Source organism: Antechinus flavipes, chromosome 3 (genome assembly GCF_016432865.1).
Source record: "Antechinus flavipes isolate AdamAnt ecotype Samford, QLD, Australia chromosome 3, AdamAnt_v2, whole genome shotgun sequence".
In the NCBI taxonomy this organism is placed as follows: Eukaryota; Metazoa; Chordata; class Mammalia; order Dasyuromorphia; family Dasyuridae; genus Antechinus; species Antechinus flavipes.
The window spans coordinates 456,333,528-456,354,070 of record NC_067400.1 but is presented as its reverse complement, the minus strand read 5'-3'; the positions used below and the strand labels follow the sequence as shown (position 1 = coordinate 456,354,070).

General features: G+C 34.6%; 1 protein-coding gene across 1 annotated transcript in view; it reads right to left on the bottom strand.

Moving 5' to 3' along the window:
- Positions 1–18,357, bottom strand: part of FLT1 (fms related receptor tyrosine kinase 1) — a 174,844-nt gene extending 156,487 nt beyond the window's left edge. Inside the window, exon 1 of the mRNA XM_051986524.1 lies at positions 17,896–18,357. Coding sequence (XP_051842484.1) covers positions 17,896–17,959 — 64 coding nt within the window. The 5' untranslated portion in view covers positions 17,960–18,357. The remainder of the gene's footprint in view (positions 1–17,895) is intronic.
- Between the last annotated feature and the right edge of the window lie 2,186 nt (positions 18,358–20,543).

Sequence of the window (20,543 nt, the reverse complement as noted above, 5' to 3'; positions counted from 1 at the left end):
TGAGATTCTTGTCCATGTTCTTTTATACATCCTTCATAGAGAATCTACCCAGAGACCTGGACACCCTACTCTAGGTCATTTTATTTAGCTAACTATGATAGCTATGAAAAAAGTCAGTGCCTGCTGGGCTCCATTAAGACCTTAGTAACCTTCTTTAGCTAAAATTATACCAAAGCTTTCACTTCAGTGGAAAATAATGAAGCAAATTTCCAATGCAAGAAAGAGATAATCCACAAATACAAATTCTAAAACACAAGCTACATTTTTCTTAATTTGATTTTGAGTCATATGACCTGAGTTTAAGTCCTCACTATCATTAACATAGCCTGTTACCTTGGACCTCTGGATAGCTAGTATTTATAGAGTGCTATAACGTTTGGAAAGCACTTTAAATATACTATTTCACAACAACCCTGTGAATGCTATCATTATTCATATTTTACCAATGAGGAAATTGAGGCTTAGAGACATTAAGCCACTTGCTCAAGTTATACTGCTAAGTAAATGTCTGAGGTCAGACCTCCAAGTCTATCAACTATATTTACCAAATGGACATGTCACTTAACATTTCTAAGTTTTTTTTTAATCAATTGTTTACCAATGTTTTTTGTTTATGAATCATTTCAACAATAATAACAGGAAAAAACCTATTGTGAATCCCAAGATTAAGATACTATTCATAACATTCTTTTAGATTTATTCATTAAATGCTTACTATAGTGATAACGTTTGCCCTCCAAAGTACCAAATACAGAATTACATTATATAATTATAAAATATGAAATTCTATCTTATCTAAAATTATTAAAACTCTAAATATAAAATTATAAAACTTTAATTATGCTATTATTATTAATTTTTTTTGGGACATTCTGTAAGAATTAAAAGTACTACAATAAAATCTCATATGCTTTCTATTTGCAAGACTTCATATTAAATTTTTTTATCTTATAATTATTTTTGTTGAATATAAATAATATTTTATTTTAATAGTATTTTATTTATTCCTATCACTTTATAAAGAGAATTTTCAACATTCATTTTTGGAAAGATTTGGAGTCCCAAGTTTTTCTCTCTGCTTCCTTCTCTTCCCCCTTTCCCCAAGATAGCCAGCAATCTGATATAGCTTGTATATGTGCAGTAATGTAAAATATCAAATAATATTTTAAATGAAACAAGTTATAAATTAATCATAGTTACATAATACAAGTTAATATAGTAATCTTATGTAAACAATTTCATTGTTGAACTTTTTAAATGAACAAGAGTTTCTAATATTTGACAGTCTTAAACGTGGTTCCAAATCAACTTTATTTCTATATTTAGATATGAAATAAAAATAAAATGAAGACATTCTCTCATGTAAATATGTGAGAAATGATAAGAGAATTTTATGTTATTTTTTGAGACAAAAAAATTCATTAAAAAAATTTATTCACCTAATTGACAAAAGTGAATAGCTAGGTATGATATAAAATATTTTTTTCCCTACTGACTAATGACAAATATTGTATTAAATGATAAATGTATTACTTCTACATATAAACTAACCTTTGTAAGGCAATTGTTAGGTATGACATTGTTTTCTTCTGCCATACCAGCAACACTCTCACAGAAACTCTGCTGAACAACTAACCAATTCATTTGAAAATCAGTCAATACAAAAGTTAAAAAAAATTGGAAAACAAGTTAAAATGGAAAGTTTTTAAAAATTGCAGTGAGAGGCAATACAAGATTTGTTTCTGCAGAATATTTATCATGGTCTGTGATAGTTTCAAAATGGCTTATAATGTGTAGTCCTAGTAATCATGATTTTCAATCAACTTAACATTTGTACTGCAAGAATGTAGACTATGATATCTTAGTCACATGAATATACAGTTAATGGGGCACATGATTAAAGGATAATATAGAAGAGGAAAAAGCTGTAGTATGCAGAACATAAATGTGGGTATAAAATTTTTATTGCATCAGATGTTGGGAATATAATGTCAAACCCTTGTGGCATCTTGCAAACAATTTGATGACATGTTGAGAAATTATAAGAACACAATGCATTTAGAAGCAGAGTTTAATGTAATCACTGCACAAGTATCAAAATTGTTGCATACTTGATCATGATAGTTTTAAACTACTGTATAAAAAACACTTAATATTTCTAATATGTACACAGCTTGTTGTCACAGAGGAAGAATATATGTAATATAATTGGGCAGTTATTTACTATTTACTATTTACTACACCAATAGAGAATTTCCAGTTTGGATCTTTTGGATCATTGTCTCAGACCCTCAAGAATTCACAAATTACTAAATGAGAACCATTTACATAGATAATTGCCAGAGCCTCTTTACAACTCTTACATTTTATTATTCTATGATTAATTTAATGATTTATTTTAAAATATTTTAAAATTTTAAATTTTTAAAAAATATTTTAAATCATTTAAAATTATTTATTGTAAAATTAGAAACCAAGTTCAAAAACATTTATGAATAAATATGGGCCATATAGATCATTTGATTATGTGGCTTATTTTAATTATATATTGATTTATTATTTTTATTATGTATTGCATGATTATATAACTATCACATTATAATTCTTATATAATAAATTAATAATAAGCTATTAGTATTAAGATTATTAATTATATATTCATCTACCAATACAAAATGTATGGTTAGCCAGACTCAAATTGTTGGGGGTCTTTAAGTTGAAGTTAAGAAAACCATTTCTTCTTTATTGTTTAATTCTACTGGCTAAACTTAAAAAGAACATTCCCAAGGCATGTAATAGGGACAAGTATTCTATTTTCCTTTTTTAAGGGGGTAAGATATTGAAAGGGTTCATTTTCTGTTTTTCTTAAAGATTAAATAGCAGATGTCAAAGCTATACAAAGTTGAATGGTAATAGAACAACTTGAGTCTTAAAGCACTTCAAGTAGCTACTAAAACTAACCATGACGTCAACTGAAAAAATATTAATTTTTTCTGTTTCCAAAACTTTTGTCTTCATGGGAAGAAACTACAAACGTGATAATAATTGTGTGTACATGTTTGTACACACAATTTTGCTTTTCCGAAAACTTCAAAACAATTTTTTAAACAATAGAATTAAATTTTTTTTTATCACATTTTTCTTTCAGCTGGGATAGAGTGTGAAGAAAGTTCTTGCTATGCCAAGATTGAGAAATCACCCCATGCATTAAGATAGCATGAAGCTCTGACTCAGTGCTAACTAATCTCTTGTGCAGATAAGATTATTTGCAACTTTAAGACAGCAAACTTAGATTGTAAACTATATGAGATTAAACTAGGTAATTGATCTTCATTACTATCCAGCCAGTAGAGCAGAAATATTCAAGTAGCTGTCCAGCACAGGAATTCAAACTTGAAATATATATTGGTATGTTTAATATCAGAAGGATTTTCATTTTATTATATATCTTTTTACTATGCTGGAATCACTACTTTACAGCAGAAAATCAGTTTGAAAACTGGACTTAGAAGATACTTATTCCAGCCTTTCTCTGAACTTATAAAAATGGAAATTGTTCACTTGTTTTAACAAAACTATTATAAAAAGTTTCAATTTTATTATATCCAAAATATACTTCCAGTCCTAAACATATGAAAAGGATTTCAGAAACTATTGTCTAGACTTCAGACTTGTGAATTTAGAAGTCACTAACTTCTTTAAGTATTTCAAACAAGCAATTAACACTTAACCACAAAAAAATTTCAACAATTCCACTGGAGCCTTATTATTTTTAAATGACTTGATATAAACCACATATTTTAGATTATATTCAACAATGGAACCAATGATAGTATTCATAGTACATATAATAGATGGCTGTCTCAACACCACAGAGAACTTTGTATGGAAAAAGCTAAAACTTGCATAACGTATATTTATTGGGTCATTATCTTAATTCATTTTCCTTTAACTCACAAAAGTAATTTAAAGGAAATTTCTGTATAGTTTGAATATTTACCAAGAAAATTAAGACAACACAGAAATTCCTACTATCAATATTTATAAGGGGACTACATCTTCAGTGGGCCTCTCTATAAAAGGCCCCTGGCTTCTCCAAAGGGTCATAGTTTAACAGGGCATATACATTTATCATTTTGCCTGTCATCAGGTGACCTTAAAGAGTCTACCCTTACAATGACCTATATCCATGCGCAGCTTCTTTTCATGTGACAACCTCAATTAATAAGTTTGGTCAATGAGAAATCTCCTGCCAACAAAGTGTTGCTACCTTCCCCTAAAAATGTCCTACTCCCATCCAATGCCCCAGACCTCTTTACTGGAGAGATTAAAGAGAAATAACGTTCTTCACAGAGCTGTTTAATAACATGACATTCCAATTTGTCATACAATATTCCAAGTTATCAGAGTTACCTGAAAGTCAAAGAATTGGTTGATGAGAGATGCAACATACAATTTATAAAGTGTTGGATATAGAAATCTGGTAGATCTTTCAGCCAGTTATTTATATGAAGATGAGGGGGGATGCTTAAAATTAAAAATGCTTAAAGGAAGTTTTGTCTCTAGAGGGGCTATTTCTTTACTTTCTCTGTTTATTAGGAAAAATTAGTAATATTGACCACTATATTAACATTGTTAATATTGCTGAATTGAAGTGCCATTTCCCACTAAGAATCTGACTGATCAATGCCAATTGTATTACACTATTATTCAAATAGATACATGAATCATTTTCAGATTATGCTTTATGCATGTCTGTTGAACTCTGTTAAAAGAAAAACTGAAAACTAGCTGTCCAATAGAACAGAAGCAACATTTCAGTAAATATTGATCCCTAGATAGTAGCAAGGTTGCACATACAGCATTTGGAAACTATATAAATAACTTACTTAGTGTCTTTTTTTTAAAATGAACATTAATTTTTCTAGTGTATAGGCTTGATGCTTTAGTAACTAGCACAATAAAAAAAATCTTCATGATTGTTTTAAAATTAAAAATACAAGAATGGTTATTGTATAAATATTATATATATTATATGTTATCAGATAATATATAATATATGCAATATACATTACAACTATTGCCATTTATGTATTCTGAAAAGTTTTATCTTTGCTTTTCATATTTTAGTTCTCACCTAATTCTTCACCTGAAAGATTGGGTTTTTTTTAAACTAAGCTATCCCATAATGCCAAGATGAGGTTTTACTTTGTTTTTAGACAAGAAGTTGTATTAGAAATATTTAACTAAGTACCTGAGAATAATAAAATTCTTGCTTTTCATCTGTTTTTCCTCTATATTTATTAGTTTAATATACAAAAAAGAGATCTTTCTGTAGTACTTGAACCTGTCCTTTGGAAATGTCTTTAATCTAAATACTAATGGTGGTAAATTAAGAAAGACCTTACTATCTTTGCCACAAACAACATATTCAAAGCCTCTGACCTTTGGGCTTTAGGTTGCCAACCCTCAGCAATAAAGCTATCCATCACAGGGAATCCTTTCCTGAATGCTGTGTTTGCATACATTTTAAGGCTCATTAAACACTACTAGGCCATTGTGTTTTCTATTGTCAAATTAAATTTTGTTCTGAACTTAACAAGCTAAAATGAATTGATTTTCCTTGCATATGCTTTGGAGAGTAATATGCCTGCTGACCAAACAGGTCTTCTCTATACTGGATTCCTATGATTTTAATATGTTCTCTAGGCTCGCTTGAGTAATAAATATTTTAATTGAGGTGCCTTTCTAAGATTTTACAAGCATTCTTCTATTCATGTCCATTAGAGGAATGATGTTTATATCACAAATGTTATTTTCTAGAGTACTTTCTAGAGTAGAAATGTTATTTTCTAGAGTTATTTATCTAGAGATAAAATGTTACTATCTAGAGTATGATATGCTGAATTATTGTAGTCTGTCCAATTTATCATATAATGATAGATCTTTCCTGAAAAAAATATCTAAGATCATTTGAAAGCGTTGATAATCTGGAAGTATGAATACTCCCAAATAATTAAACCATGCAGGGCCCTTGGCCTGGACTTTTTACATTTCTTAATCAATTTCAATTATTCTGTTTAGGAAAAAAAATTTCAGAAATTATAGAGCACAATAGTGATTAATTAGAAATGGATTAAGATCTGATCCTAAGTATAACCATTTAAGCAGACATAACTTCCCTTTTTTTTTTAATTATAGCTTTTTATTTACAAGATATATGCATGGGTAATTTTTCAGCATTGATCCTTGCAAAACCTTCTGTTCCAACTTTTCCCCTCCTTCCCCCCATCCCCTCCCCTAGATGGCAGGTAGACCCATACATGTTAAATATGTTAAAGTATATGCTAAATACAATATACAGACATTACTTCCTAGACTCTTTCCTCTTACTTACCTTTGTGGCCACTTTTCCTTATGCTCAATCATCTCTTGTTTCTGCTTTCTACTATGTTCTTTAGTGGTCCACAATCCTTTTTTTTTTCATTTTTCATTTTGTCTTTCCTTTATCTCTTAAGAACTCTGGATTTTCTTCTATTCCTTCATTGATCTACTTATGGCTTTAAATTCTTTATTCCCCTCTTCCATACCTTTTTCAGTATAGCTTTACCTTTATGTTATTTTTTTCTTTATACCTGTCTAATAACTCTTGCCTTTCTGACATCTCTTTCATCTCTAGTTTTTAAAATAAGGAAAAAAAAACTTCATTAGTTTCTTTTCCTACTCAAACTTTTTTGATTTACAAGCTCCTTATAAAAAGTAAAGCACCATGGGCATCCATATTCACATTCAGTTGCTTTTGGGAGGGAAAAACCCAAAGCAAACAAAAACCCAACCCTTCTAAACCTCCTAAATACCTGATCCTAGTTATTTTGTGCTTTTGTATATGAAAATTAGAGGTAGAGGTGGGCAATTTAAACTTCTGATGAGGAATTAAAAAATTAAAGAAATGGTACAAAACTTTGATATGTTATCCTTTAGGGAAACTGTTCCTATCTCTTCTCTATTCACTTTCTCCCTGCCTTTATATGCTACCATCCTCTTCAATCATCTCTTTTTAGCCAAGAAGAGAATGGCTGGTTGTGAACCACAGCCAGACTTTAGCATCTTGTGAAGACTTTCATCTTGAAAGCACTCAATCCCTTTGATATAATGCTTTAAGATTCATGAAGCACTTTCCTCATCACTATCCTTTGAGGCAAGTCAGCTATTATCACCATTTTATGAGACTGAACAAGTTATGATTTGCCATAGCTGTTAATAAATGTCAGAATCAAAATTAGCCATCAATAATTCCTATCAGATTGACCTTATTTTTTTTATTTAATCACAATAAGTAAGATCCCGCACAAAAGCTCCCTTTGCCAATGTAGAGTCATAACTGTTCTATACCTAGAGTTTCAGTTGCCTGTGGCACTATAATGTTACAAAAACAAAGACAGGTTTTGAAGCCAGGTCCTCCTGACAAGACCAGCTCTCTAGGACTATGCCATGCTGCATCTCATCAGATTGACTCATCACTATTTTGTACATTTTGATGCACTAATTTTAAAATGAAGATTTTCATTAGAATTGAGGGTAGTAGAAAAGATTTAACTGCTAACGAATCAGAGGCAGTGCAGCAAAGCAAAAGCGGGGGTAAATTTAGATTTAGATTCAAAAGGGTCAGAGTTCATATCTCAAGTCTGCCACTGTGCTCCTGGGTAAATCAACTTCTCTGAGCCTCAGGCTGTACATCTGTAAAATGTGGGGGTTGTACTACATGCTCCTTTCCAGTTCAAAACACTATGACTCACAGACTAATATCTTAAAATCAAGTTAATGGTTCAACAGAACAGGAACAGGACTACTCAAAGTATAAAAGTGCCCAGTGGGAAACTCATCCTGGGATTTATTACTGCCACCCAGGTTCCTCCTGGGTATCCCACCCTTTTTGATAAGTATTGATTCTTACACAATTATTCTAGAATCATGATGGGCTGTAGTATACCTCCAGGGATCCCTGAAACTCCAGAACATTTCTAAACTCTTAAGGTTCAGCACATTCTACATTTTTTAAGGAATCAATGCGGTATAAGTAGACAGTAGATATGCCAAGCAACACAGAAATGAAAATTAAGGAAACACACTAAGATTTCGTCTAAACTAAATGCAAATTAATCAGGTATCAATTCTTGGCCAATTTATGCTAATCAGAGTAAATTTCATATCAGAAGACAAATATGACTAGAGCAGCTGATTGCCATACCAGTTAGCTATACATGGCAGACTAAAAAGTGTTAAATAATAAAGTGAAAAATTTAGGTTCAATATATTACATTTTTAATCAATGTGAAATCACATAAGAAAGCACAATATTCTAAAATAATTTAATCAAAGCTATATCTTAAGACAAACCACTCTTACTAATGTTAAACTTAAGCTGTTAAGTCACACCTAAGTTATGGATTGATTCAGTCACACCTGTAGATCATTTGAAATTGAAGAGGAAATGCATATTTAAAAAAAAACTGAAAACAAATAAAAAACACAAAAAAGCCTTTTCATCTTGAGTCCTAGAAATTTACCCCTAGAATAATTTGTAAATAAATATAGATTAATTGAACTTCAGTCTTAATATCCTTTCTAAATATTGCCATTTAAATTAAGCATATCGTGAAATTTTCACAGATTTTAAAAAAATACCCTTATATGTCAGACATTTTGCAGAAGATCTTTTTCACTTGAGGTTTTAGGGATAAATGAGACAATAAGGTAACTAAACAAAGTAATTTTCACATTCAATCAAATTGGGACTTGGTTCATAACTTAAAACTCAGATTAAGGCTGATGCAAATATTAAATACCTAAATATTTTTTCCTAATTTCTAATTAAATTAAAATTACCAATGGGTAATTTATTAAAATGTAGAAGTTTCCAAAGAATTACAAAGGACAAAAATTCTAATCTAGCATGAGCCTTTAGTTGTGAAAGAAAGTTATCCACATCTCCCAAGTAGAAACCAATAAAATTCATTATAGATGACCACGTAATCTTCTCAAATATTTCCCTCTCTTTCCAAGTGTTCATATACAGTTACAATTATTCTAATGTCAATTTAGAAAAAGAAAAACTGCAATTCCAAATAATCTCTCCCATGCCAATGGACTATCTAACTATACAAACAAGAAAATTCTATTCTCTTCATGTTTACTAGATGCAGAAGATGAAACTACTTTACAGGTGGCATACTACATATCTTCCATGGATTCTAATAAATGTGACTATATTTTAAACTTGAAAAATATCTTATTGTAAATGGCAGAAAACACAGGTGGATATTAGGTACCAATTTAGCCTTCTCTAGTTAACATATAGGCTCTCTAACATGGAATAAAAGAAAATTTTGAAGTAAACTCAGACCATGGGAAAATTGCTGCTAAGATGATGATGACGATAATGTTGATAGCTGCTGTCACTGATCGCAAAATCAAATGGAAACTATTGCTGTTCTGTACTAAAAAATAACATCTTCTTAGGCTTAGTACACTTACCTCTTTTTCAGTCTGGGAAAATTAAAGTTTTCATTCAGAATTAAAAATTCTCATTTGGTCTAAAACAGGGATTCTTAATCTTTTTCGTATAGTGGATAAATTTAACATTCAAGTAAAACTTATGGATCCCATCTCAAAATAATATTTTTAATTTATAAAATACATAGGATTATAAGGGAAGCCAATTATATTAAAAACAGTTATTAACATATATATACAGATATGTATATGTATATATATATTATATACATGTACATATATACATACACACATTCAAATATACACACTTACATATATATATAGATTTATCTAGTTATCTATCCAAAGTTAATAGAGCTTAGAATGCTTAGCGAAGAGCAGACCATTGTTCCTTCCTTCCTTGCTCTCCTCATGCACTCCATTATCTCTTCCCCATTCAAGATTTCCTTGAAACACATTTCCTCCCTTTCTCTTCCTTGGAGGTATATTTTAGTAGTCTGCTGATTCACACAGTTACCACCTGCACTCAGGGTCAGAAAAGTCTCAAAATCCTTTTTCAGCTGTCCCTGCCCCATTAAGGAGCAGCTGCACAGAACTATGGATCCTTTGGGGCTCCTAAGATCTGAAGCTCCTTAAAGAAGAGGAAACAGGATTCTGAAAAGGAACCTGGTGGAAGGAAGCCTGAGTTATTTCAAAGCCCATATGGGATGAATCCTCTGTTTAGGAGAATTACTATTAGATTTTTGTCTCACATTGTCCTTGTCACCCTATTTAGCCACCTGAATTATTTCCAAATGAGAGATGGCCATAGAGCTATGTAAATATTAAAAATGTAAATCAGGAGGGTACCTTTAACATTACCTAGCCTAATACTTATTTTGGTTATTAATATCATCTACATTTCTTAATATATTCCTCTTGCCTAATCCCGTCAGTGAAACCATCCTTTATTTGGTGTCCTTGTGCCAATCAGATATTGCAAACTAAAATATTCAAACAAATCTCTGATCACTTCATTTCAAGAATTCCTTCCAAAATGCATATTTCAACCTATCCATGCCTGCCCCTCTTGTCCAATGTACTCCCAAAAGTTTTCTACAGAGTGTCTCTCCAAAGTGCCTCATGAGGGTTTCTCCCAATATCTTGAGGGTCCCAGTACTTATTCTAGCTCTTTATTCCTCACTCTAACTACATGAAAGTCTGTCTTCTCTGTCTGACACATAATTCGTTGATAACATGCAAAATTCCTTTTCTTTAGAAATTCCTCTTTGGCTTTACGTTGTAGCCTATTGACACCTACTACATGCCTTCCCATCATTCTCTGTATGATGCTCATCTGGAAATCTTCAGAGGCAGTGTTATTCAAGATCTTGCTACCTCACAGCCAAATCAGTAAAATGTTTGAATTAAAAAATTGAGCATTGTGGAAACCTTGGAGTGAGTAATGAAGAATAAAAGAGGAAAAAAAGTTCAAGAAAACTAATAAAAACATCAATGAATCTGACCATGCAATGTTCCACTTATTGCTCCTCTGCAAAGGAAAGAGGGAAAGGGCATACTCACATTTCTCCACTGAGGTCAAGTTTGGCCATTAAAATTTCACTGCATTTAGTTTTGATTTTTTTTTTTTGTCTCTATCATTTTACAGTTGAGGCTAAGGGTTTTGTTTATCTTTTGTTTGTTTGTTTCTAGCCAAGTCACCAGTGGAGTAAGAGGCAGAGCTTGAAATTAGAATTCAGATCTATCAACTCCATATTTATTGCTCTTCCAGCTAAGCCATGCTATATCTCTGACTTAGTAGATCTTTACTAATCTCCAGTTTTTAGAAATTTGTGATGATCATTATTCTATCTGATAAACTAATTTACCCAGAGATAGGGTTGCACTTACTATGTGCAATAGTGTACTTTTTCAATTCAACCTTAGGAAATAATAGAAACCCATTATGGTTTTCCCCATTATTTCCTGGTAGCAAAGCTTTGGGAAATAGAATTATTTTATGAGCTATCCCTGTCTACTCTTACAGTCAGTTAGCACAAGCTGCCCAAGGCTTTTGCTACTGAGTCATTTTTCAATTATGTCTGACTCTTCATGACTCCATTTGGGATTTTCTTGACAATGACTTGCTATTTCCTTCTCTAGAACATTTTACAGATGAGGAAACTGAGGCAAACAGGGTTAAATGACTTGTTCAGAGTCACACAGCTAGTAAATATCTAAGGCTAGATTTGAACTCAAGAAGATGATTCTTCCTAACTCCAGGTCTAGCATTCTTATCCACTGTTCCATCTAGCTGCCTACATGGGTATATATCCTAAGGTAGAGGTATCCTAATACTGAGATTATTATTATTTTTTTATTATAGCTTTTTATTTACAAGATATATGCATGGATAATTTTTCAGCATTAATAATTGCAAAACCTTTGTTCCAATTTTTCCCCTCCTTCCCCCCACCCCTTTCCCCAGATGGCAGGTTGACCAATACATGTAAAATTTGTTAAAGTATAAGTTAAATACAATATATGTATACACGTCTATACAGTTATCTTGCTGTACAAAAAGAATTGGACTTTGAAATAGTGTACAATTAACCTGTGAAGGAAATAAAAAATGAAGGCGGAAAAAAATAGAGGGATTGGGAATTCTATGTGGTGGTTCATATTCATCTCCCATAGTTCTTTCGCTGGGTATAGCTGGTTCAATTCATTACTGCTCTATGGATTGGTTCTGAGATTATTATTTTTAAGAAACTCTTTCACTGTACCTGCTATCTTACATACTGATTTCTTGTAGAAATGCCAGTTATTTTCCTGAGTCAATTTCATTTGGATTATAAATGTCTGGTTGTATGCTGGAATCTGGAAGTTATTGGTCTTTTTAAAAATAGTTATTAATAAGATAAATTTAAACAAGAGCTGTCATTGTTCTAAGAGCAACTTATAGTCTCTCTGGGCATCAATTTTCAGCTATGTTTGGACATCTCAGATTCTTTCCTTCCAGGTTTTAGGATTCTAAGATTATGTTTTCTTTTCATGAAGAAGATGACAACTTATCTCTAAAACTTTGGTTGACAAAAAAAATCCTTCATTGAAACTACCTATTCTAAAGGTATCATGAGCAATGAAGGTATCAAAAATTACTATTAATTGAGGGCTTACCTTATTTTTGGCCTTGGAAGCTAGAGACAGTAATTTCTTCTGTGATAATCATAGCATTACCTTATGACAACTTTATGACAACTATTCAAAGGGATCATATTTTTAGAGTTGGAAGGGACCCTAAACACATCTAATCCAAACAAGCCTCTTCTGTCCTCTCTCATTTTACACACCAGGAAATTGAGGCACAGAGAGATTAAAATAGCAAATCTGGGATTTGAACCCAGGTCTCTTATCTCCAAAGCCTGAGTTCTTTCTACTATGAATGCCGTAAAAATGTTTTACCCTAAAAATAGTCATCCCCTGATCATGTTTTTCCATGTGTTAATTAACTACAAGTGAGGAATTCTTACTTCTTCAAAAAAGACATTTTTCCCAGAAGAAAAACGCCCAACAGACATGAGGGAACTTCAGCATCCACCGTGGCAACAGAGGAGTTGACTGAGAAGAAATGGCATTTGAGTTGTCAGATTTCCTAAACCCAGTGGGAAAGCCCCAGGCAGTCTTCTTGTATCCCCTCTTCCTGCTTCCAGTTGTGATGCAGGAAATCTAACCCACTATCTCTAGCAGACTCAATGGAACCATTTCCTTAATGAAACCCTACTGCAGTCCCACAAGCTGAGCCAGAGTCCTTCCTTTCAAGTCCTTCCTCAATTACCCCTATCCCTCTTATTTCCTTTCACTCTCTTAGCCTGGCATAAAATCCAGTAATTTAATCATCAGCAGCTTGCATTTTCCGAGCCACCCAAGAGTGTGTGGAATGAACAATTGTTCTGGAAAGCAGCAGACAGTGATATTCAGTGTCAAAAAATATCCAATAGTCATGAACATTTTTTCTAAGTTGAAATAAAAAATCTGATAGATTCTTGGTTATCTTTTCTTAGTGACACATACACTGAAAAACCAAAATTATAATTAGTATTTAAATAATATTGGTGTTTTCCATTAATATTATTGAATTACATTTTGAATTCCATAACTAAGTCATTTCCTATCCATTTCTATCCTTATTCCATATACAAAACTAATGTAAAAAGAAAATAAGCATATTAAGAGGAATAACTTACTTTACCACATACTATTTAAACTTTAGGATTAAATTTTTACTATTTTCAAATATAAAATGTCCAAACCAAAGTAAACAATAAAAATGGATAAAAAAATTTGGTATTTAGGCGACAGTGGTTTAGAATGCTTTTCCTTTATTGACATTGATTTAAGCTTTTTCTTAGTCCATTTTAAAAGCATTTTTCCAACATGGCATTTTCATCACTCATAATAGTGTCCCCAAAATAAATGAAGTCATGTCTTGACAGTTTCCTTAATACTGTAAGGTAGAACAAAGCACTCTCTTTTAAAAAATAAGATAAGCCATACAATGAAGGCTAAACTTGGCTTTAGAGGCTCAGTCCCCCTGAATCTCACCCAAAGAAACTCTAATTAAAAAGTTATTTTGAGATCATATATGTGAACTTTTCATATTTCACTCCCTCCTTTTCCCCAAAGTTGAAGCATATACATTTTCAGTGACTGGTGACAGTTAAAGATACCAAGCAATATCATCATGTGACATAGAATTCTACTAGTCCAAGAAAAGCAAAATATAATAGTTACTAATAGCAGGGGAAAATCTGTGACAAATACCAACAGCTCAACTCTTGAAAAATACATCCTTACCAAGAGCAAATTTATTGCTCACAGAGATATAATCTATTAGTTAAAAAAAAACTAGTTTAATTAATTAGTTTATTGAGACAGTCTCAACTGCTCAATCCTTAACTAAGATATCTTTTTAAAAATCAAATACAATGGTCAAATCAATTCTTTGCCTATAGTTTACATATGGGCATGTGCCTAAGTATTCCAGATCTCTGAGATACGTGTGTGTGTACACTCATGCTCGTGGACATGTGTGAAAAGGACAGACACAGAAAGAGACAGACATACACATATACATAAAGTCTATACTTAAAAACATGCTGCTTTTCTGTTAGAGGAAAAACTTGATTGTCATTATTTAATGTTAGAATTTGTAACAATAAAACGTTTCAGTCGCTTTTGCATGGCAATTATTTGGATGTGCACAAAAAGTGAAGCACAGAATAAGATCTGCTCACATTTTACATGGCAAGGCAGAGTAAGTATGACTTTTAGATTAATGATACATATCATAGACACATATCTCTGGAATATAGATCTCAAATGTACAACTAATAAGAAGAAGGCACTTAAATACATTTCCCAGGGCTTTCCGTTTGAGGGATGAAGTAATGACATTGTAAAATGCATTGATTAAAGCACACCTTTATGAAACACCTGTAAAGAATGTAGATTACAAGATACTGAGTTGGTACAATATGTTGTGTGCAGTTTTTGGAGTTCAATTCAAATTTTAGGGACCTCCTTTTTTGTTGCCATATAAGTATATGAGGAAAAGCAAAGGATAATTAACATACAAAACAGAGCAAAAATTACTGACTCCTACCTTAAAATTTAGTTAAGCAAAAATTAGTCCAACACTAATATTTAGTTCTCTTTCAATTTGGAAAACATAGTTCATTTACTTGAATGTTCATTATAGTTTCCCACACTGATTTCACCTAGTTTTTCAATGCTAGTATTTGACAATAAGTATCAATTAAATGCATATAGCTATACATCTGTAAACATCTTGAGGATCTTCAAAAGGTTAACTTTAAAATAAAAATATTTCTATTTTTACTTTCCAGGTATAGTAACCAAAAGGTTAGGAAATGAACCTTTAGCTAATGAAAAGAAAAAAGAAAATTTCTCATTTTTTAAAAAAATAAAAAAACCACATCATCGAAAAAGATTTGTGTACAAGGGAGCAATATACTAGAATTTTAGAGGTTTTCTATTCTTAGAGGTATTCTTATAGTCTCTCACTATGACAATCTTTTTTTTCCCCAAAATTCTTCTCAATGAATGTTTCTTTTTAAAGACCAGAAAGGGATGCAATATTTCTGACCACTTAAAGTAAAACAAGTGAAATTTAAAGGGAGATGCTGCCCAACATCTATACAAATCATAAAGATTAATTCCTGCTAAGTGATTAATTAATGAGTGCAAATAAATTTGATGCCTACATAGCAGACAACTTTTAAAAAATGTTGCTAGGAGCAGAAAACAAAACATTCAATTTATTACAGTTATTTTGGGATTTCCCCTAATCTTTATGGCACTTTTAGACTTTACAAACCATTCCTGACTGAATTTAATAGTTTAACCAGTCTAATTGGAGTTATTACTTGTTACTCAGAACTGACAGTCTAATTGGTTTTCCCACTGAGAAAATTCAATTGTTATCGCCTTCTAGCTGGGTCTAAGATTAATGAATATTTTCCCATGCTATATTGCTATACTGATATCCCTCCCTATGAAGCTTCATATTGATTTTTAGCATTTCTTCCTGCCAAGCAAAGGAGTATTTAAGACCGTTACCTTTCACAAACAAAACAAACAAACAAACAAACAAACCAATGAATCCCTTCACCTTTTAGATGTTGGAAAGGGAGAAGTAAAGCACAAATGCTCCAAACCAGTCAATCCTTTCTTGAGTATCTGGGTCTTTTCAATTATTGCATTAATTTTCCTTTACATTCTTGATCCCAAGGTGTCCAATCACCTGACTTCTTTAATTTCCTAGTAGTAATGGTTTTGGAGACACATTTCATCTCAAAGAGGAAGTTGTCCATCTAATTTCTAAGAAGGTATCTATTCCTTTGTTGATTTCTATTCATTCCCTCGGCCACTAAAATCTTACTTATTAAATCTTATAATTAAAATCTTATTCCTTTTGCCAAACAGACACTATGAGAGGTGACCCTGGAATTCTTGAAAGCTGTGAAAGCTGTGAAAGTTGAAGTTAGTTATATTTTAGAATATAAGTAGTAGAATATGAATTCATCTAAGCTAGAGAAGATTGAGTTTGGAAGGTCCTTCAGCTTACTTCAGTTAGGATAATGTCAGCAGCAGCAGATTGTCTACCAAGTGAAAATTGTATTTTTCCCTTATGAATAACAACTTGCTAAAGTATTACCGAATGCATTAGTAGGGGGAGTACCCACACCGGTGAAACTGATAATCTCTGAAATATTAAAGCAAGGTCATATATAACCCAGTTTAGTGAAAATCTCAGTCTGGGACTGTCCCACTAAAGGTTAATCAATTTTGCAAGGGACTTTTCGTTTTTAACTACAATGAGAATTGAATTGCCTTCGTAGATAGCAGTTGGGAAAGAACTGGCCCGTCCGCCTGAGCCAAGATAACAGATTGGGGTCTCCAAACGCTGGGGTCTGTTTCCAGACATTCCCACTCAGCCGTTGTTCAATGATGACACGACTAATAGTTTCGGTAAAAGTTCCTGAGGTTTGTCAGAGTCTGTTAACAGACACCACAGGGACCTTTTGCCTTCTCTGACCCAATTCTAAGAATGGGATCTTGGGGGAGTTTGGATACTCTGGAACACCACTTGGGTCTCCTCCTGTAATATGACTCTGGCAAACTGTTGAAGTTAGTTCCTATCTTTCTTTCCTCTTCTAGTCCAGATCTATACGTTGTACAAACTTCCAACACAATCTAATCTAGCTCAGAGAAATTTTCTAGATTAGTTCTACTGAGTCCAGATATAGCCCGAAACCCAGTACTATGTGCAATCCCAAGTCTAAACCCAGAGTGAGCTCGCTATCCTTGGTTTGGACATCTAGCCGGTGCGCTCCCCTTAGGGCTGAGAAAAGTCAAGTGGAGAACAGAGGGAGGAGGAGCAGGGACTCCGGGATTTGAAGCGGTATAAGACTGGCCACTGAATTTAGCTACTCAGCTCTAGAGCTGGATCCAACCCGGAGCCAACCAAACCTTGATTCACGATTTACACCAACTCCCAGCTCGACAGACAACTGGGAGCGAAGATCAAGGAGCAAGTTCAGTAGTTTTGAGATGAAAGCGTCCCCTGCGTCACTGCCCAATCTGTCTGCCGTTCTGTTCTCTCGCGGCCTCTCAGACTTCACACCTGCCGCCCCTGTACGTCCCATCTACCCCACCACTTTCCAGTCTTTTCTTGGAAGCGGTTTGGAACTCCACTAGTCTTCCTCATTCCAGTTCCTTTCCCCCGGGGCTCTATGTACCCTCCCTTTCTCCATCCTCCGGACCCTCTGTCAGTATGGCCCTTGGCACGCCAGACGGCGGCCGGCCGAAAACTCTTACCTGTGAGAAGCAGACAGCCCAGTAGGACGGAAAGCGCGGCCCCGGTGACCACCCAGCTGAACATGGTAAGGGACGCGGCGAGGTGGATAGATGACTATCGCTTCTTTTCCCAGAGGCGCCAAAAAATAATGCCTGATAGGGCCCCCTGCGCTCTGGTTCAACTCCTCCAGTGCCTCCGGTTCCTGGTCCCCAAGGTTTCTCTGTCGCGCTAGGCAGCGCGGCTGCTCGGGCCCGGAAAAAGCGTAACCATTCAATTTTTAATCCTCAAACCCGCGCCTGCCTCCAGTCTGCTGGTGAGTGCCGGGGAGCCCACTGCTGCCGTCCCCAGGACGCCGTGCTGCTCTCCTCAGCTACTGCCGCCGCGGCAGTCTTTGCTGCTGCTGCTGCCTCCGCCGCCGCCAAGGAGGAAAAGAGGGAGTGTCCGACGGGTGCGCTCCTTTTAGCCTCCTGCGGACATCAATTCCGAGCCGAGCAGCGGGAGGGGGCGATTTATAACCTTTCCTCCATTCGATCTCCCTCCTCCCTTGGGCACCTCCTTCCCGTGACGTCAAGGGGTCCCCCACCCCCCCTTTTATCCGCCTCCAGGACACCCCCACCCACCCACCTCTTTCTTCCTCTTGGGACCTGCAGCGGCGCACCCACTTCCCGGCTTTTCTGCTGCTCGCTGAGGTCTTGGAGAGGAAAGCAGACTTGAGGACAGGAGAAAAGGGGAGAGGAAGGAGGGTTGAGTATTTAGTGGCTGCGGTCCCAACACTCAGCCAGCCCACGGAGCCAGGTCTTTCCTTCCCCCGCCCTCCGTACCCATCTCATCCCGTCTGGTCCAGTCCGGTCGCACCCGGAGCAGGGGATTTCATACAGCCTCCCTCTATCTCCAACTTACTAGGAACAGTGCTGACAAGTTGCAAAGAGGAGATGGCAAAGATGAAGCCCGATTCACACTTAGTTTCTTCGAACCCCCCTTTCTCCTTTATACTTTTCTTGCTCCTTCCCCTTTCCTGTGTTCGGAAAATCCAAACTGCCTTATTCCCAGCCTTCAGGTCCCAGCAGTGACTGTTAACCTCCTTCCACCTTTTCTCTCAAATCTATAACGCTTGGGTATCCTTGGCACATTTTAATTGAAATAATTGGCCTTCTTCCCACTCTCACCCTCTCCCCCCCACTCTTTCCTCCTCCATCCAAATTAAAGTTTTTCTGAAGTATCATTTCCTATTGCACGGTGACATGCTCTGTAGGCATGAAACCAGGATCGAGAACTGGCTGCCAATACTTTGACTGGGATTGGACAACCTTTAGGAAAAGACAAACATGTTAATTGCAAGCAGTTGGGGCACTTTCTATGGGAGCGGGCATGGGCCAAGAAGACAGTGACAACGACTGGGTCTCCTCAAAACCACAAAGGTGTGTACTGAACCCAGCACCACTTCTTTCAAAAAAGCCAAAATGCCACAATCATTGTAATTAGTAAAGGGCTATCTTCAGACGCCAGTAAGAACCAAGTGGCTCGATCTTTATCAAATGTCTTGATTAAGGACAGATTCTCCTAGGTCTTTCCTTGCATGATGAGTTCCTTTGTTATTCTTATAATTCAATTCTGTTGGAATTCATGGGTCAAACTAAGTTTAAGACACTAGGTCATTTGCAATGACACCAGTTCCAAAATGTTCCCAAATTATGCATCTGTGATTCCCAAAGCCGCAAGCATTTTGAACACTTGTTTCTCCAAACCTTATGGAAATACTCTTCAGCTTAAAAAAAAAAAAAAAAAAGCTCATTTAACTTTTCTAGTTAAGGAGGACTATGATAAATGGGAATATAATGGTTCTAATAAAGCAGCAAATCTCTGCCCCCTGAACACAGCTGGATTGCTCCCAGAAGACCAGTACAAAGTCACTATGACAGTCAGTGATATAAAGTCACTGAGAAAGATGTCAGAGGAACAGGACTTAGAAATTATCACCACATGAAATTTAAATCTGCTTTGCAGAAAACTACTTGCCTACCTAGGGTTCACCATTTTCTTGTGGGACAGAGAGAAAGGAGAGGAGGGGAAGTTAGGAATTGCCATACTTCTGGATGATTTTCTGCTTCTTTCCACGCTTAAGAATTTTCTTCTGAGTGCTTTCTTTTCATTTTTCCTTACTCTTTTTACTTTCCTTCTACTTTTTCCCCCTTAAAATCTGTCTCTTGGTCACTACCCCTTACATATATTTTGTATATACACGTGTCTATGTCTCACAACTTATCAATAATTTATTAGCCAGTTGTAATACATTTTCCTATTGAACCAACAAAGGAAAAAAGAGCTCTAATCCACTGCCAAAAATGAATCTTCTTTTAGGTTATTTGGAAAGCCAGCACAAGTGTTTGCCAGTTGGATTAACTATCAGATGTGATAAATTGATCTAAGACTTCAGTAAAAGTACTCCCTTTTGGTAACCCTTACATAGGAGTCAAAATGTACAAAGGAACAGTTTGAAAGCTTTGCTAAGACTCAGATAGCCATGCATTCTATTGCAGTATATAGCTATATAAATTTCACAATTATGTATATATATATATTTGAAAACGTGATAGGTTAAGAAGAGGCCTTAGAGATGACCAATTCCAACTTCACTATTTTTAGCAGCTGAAGACACTGCTACATAGAG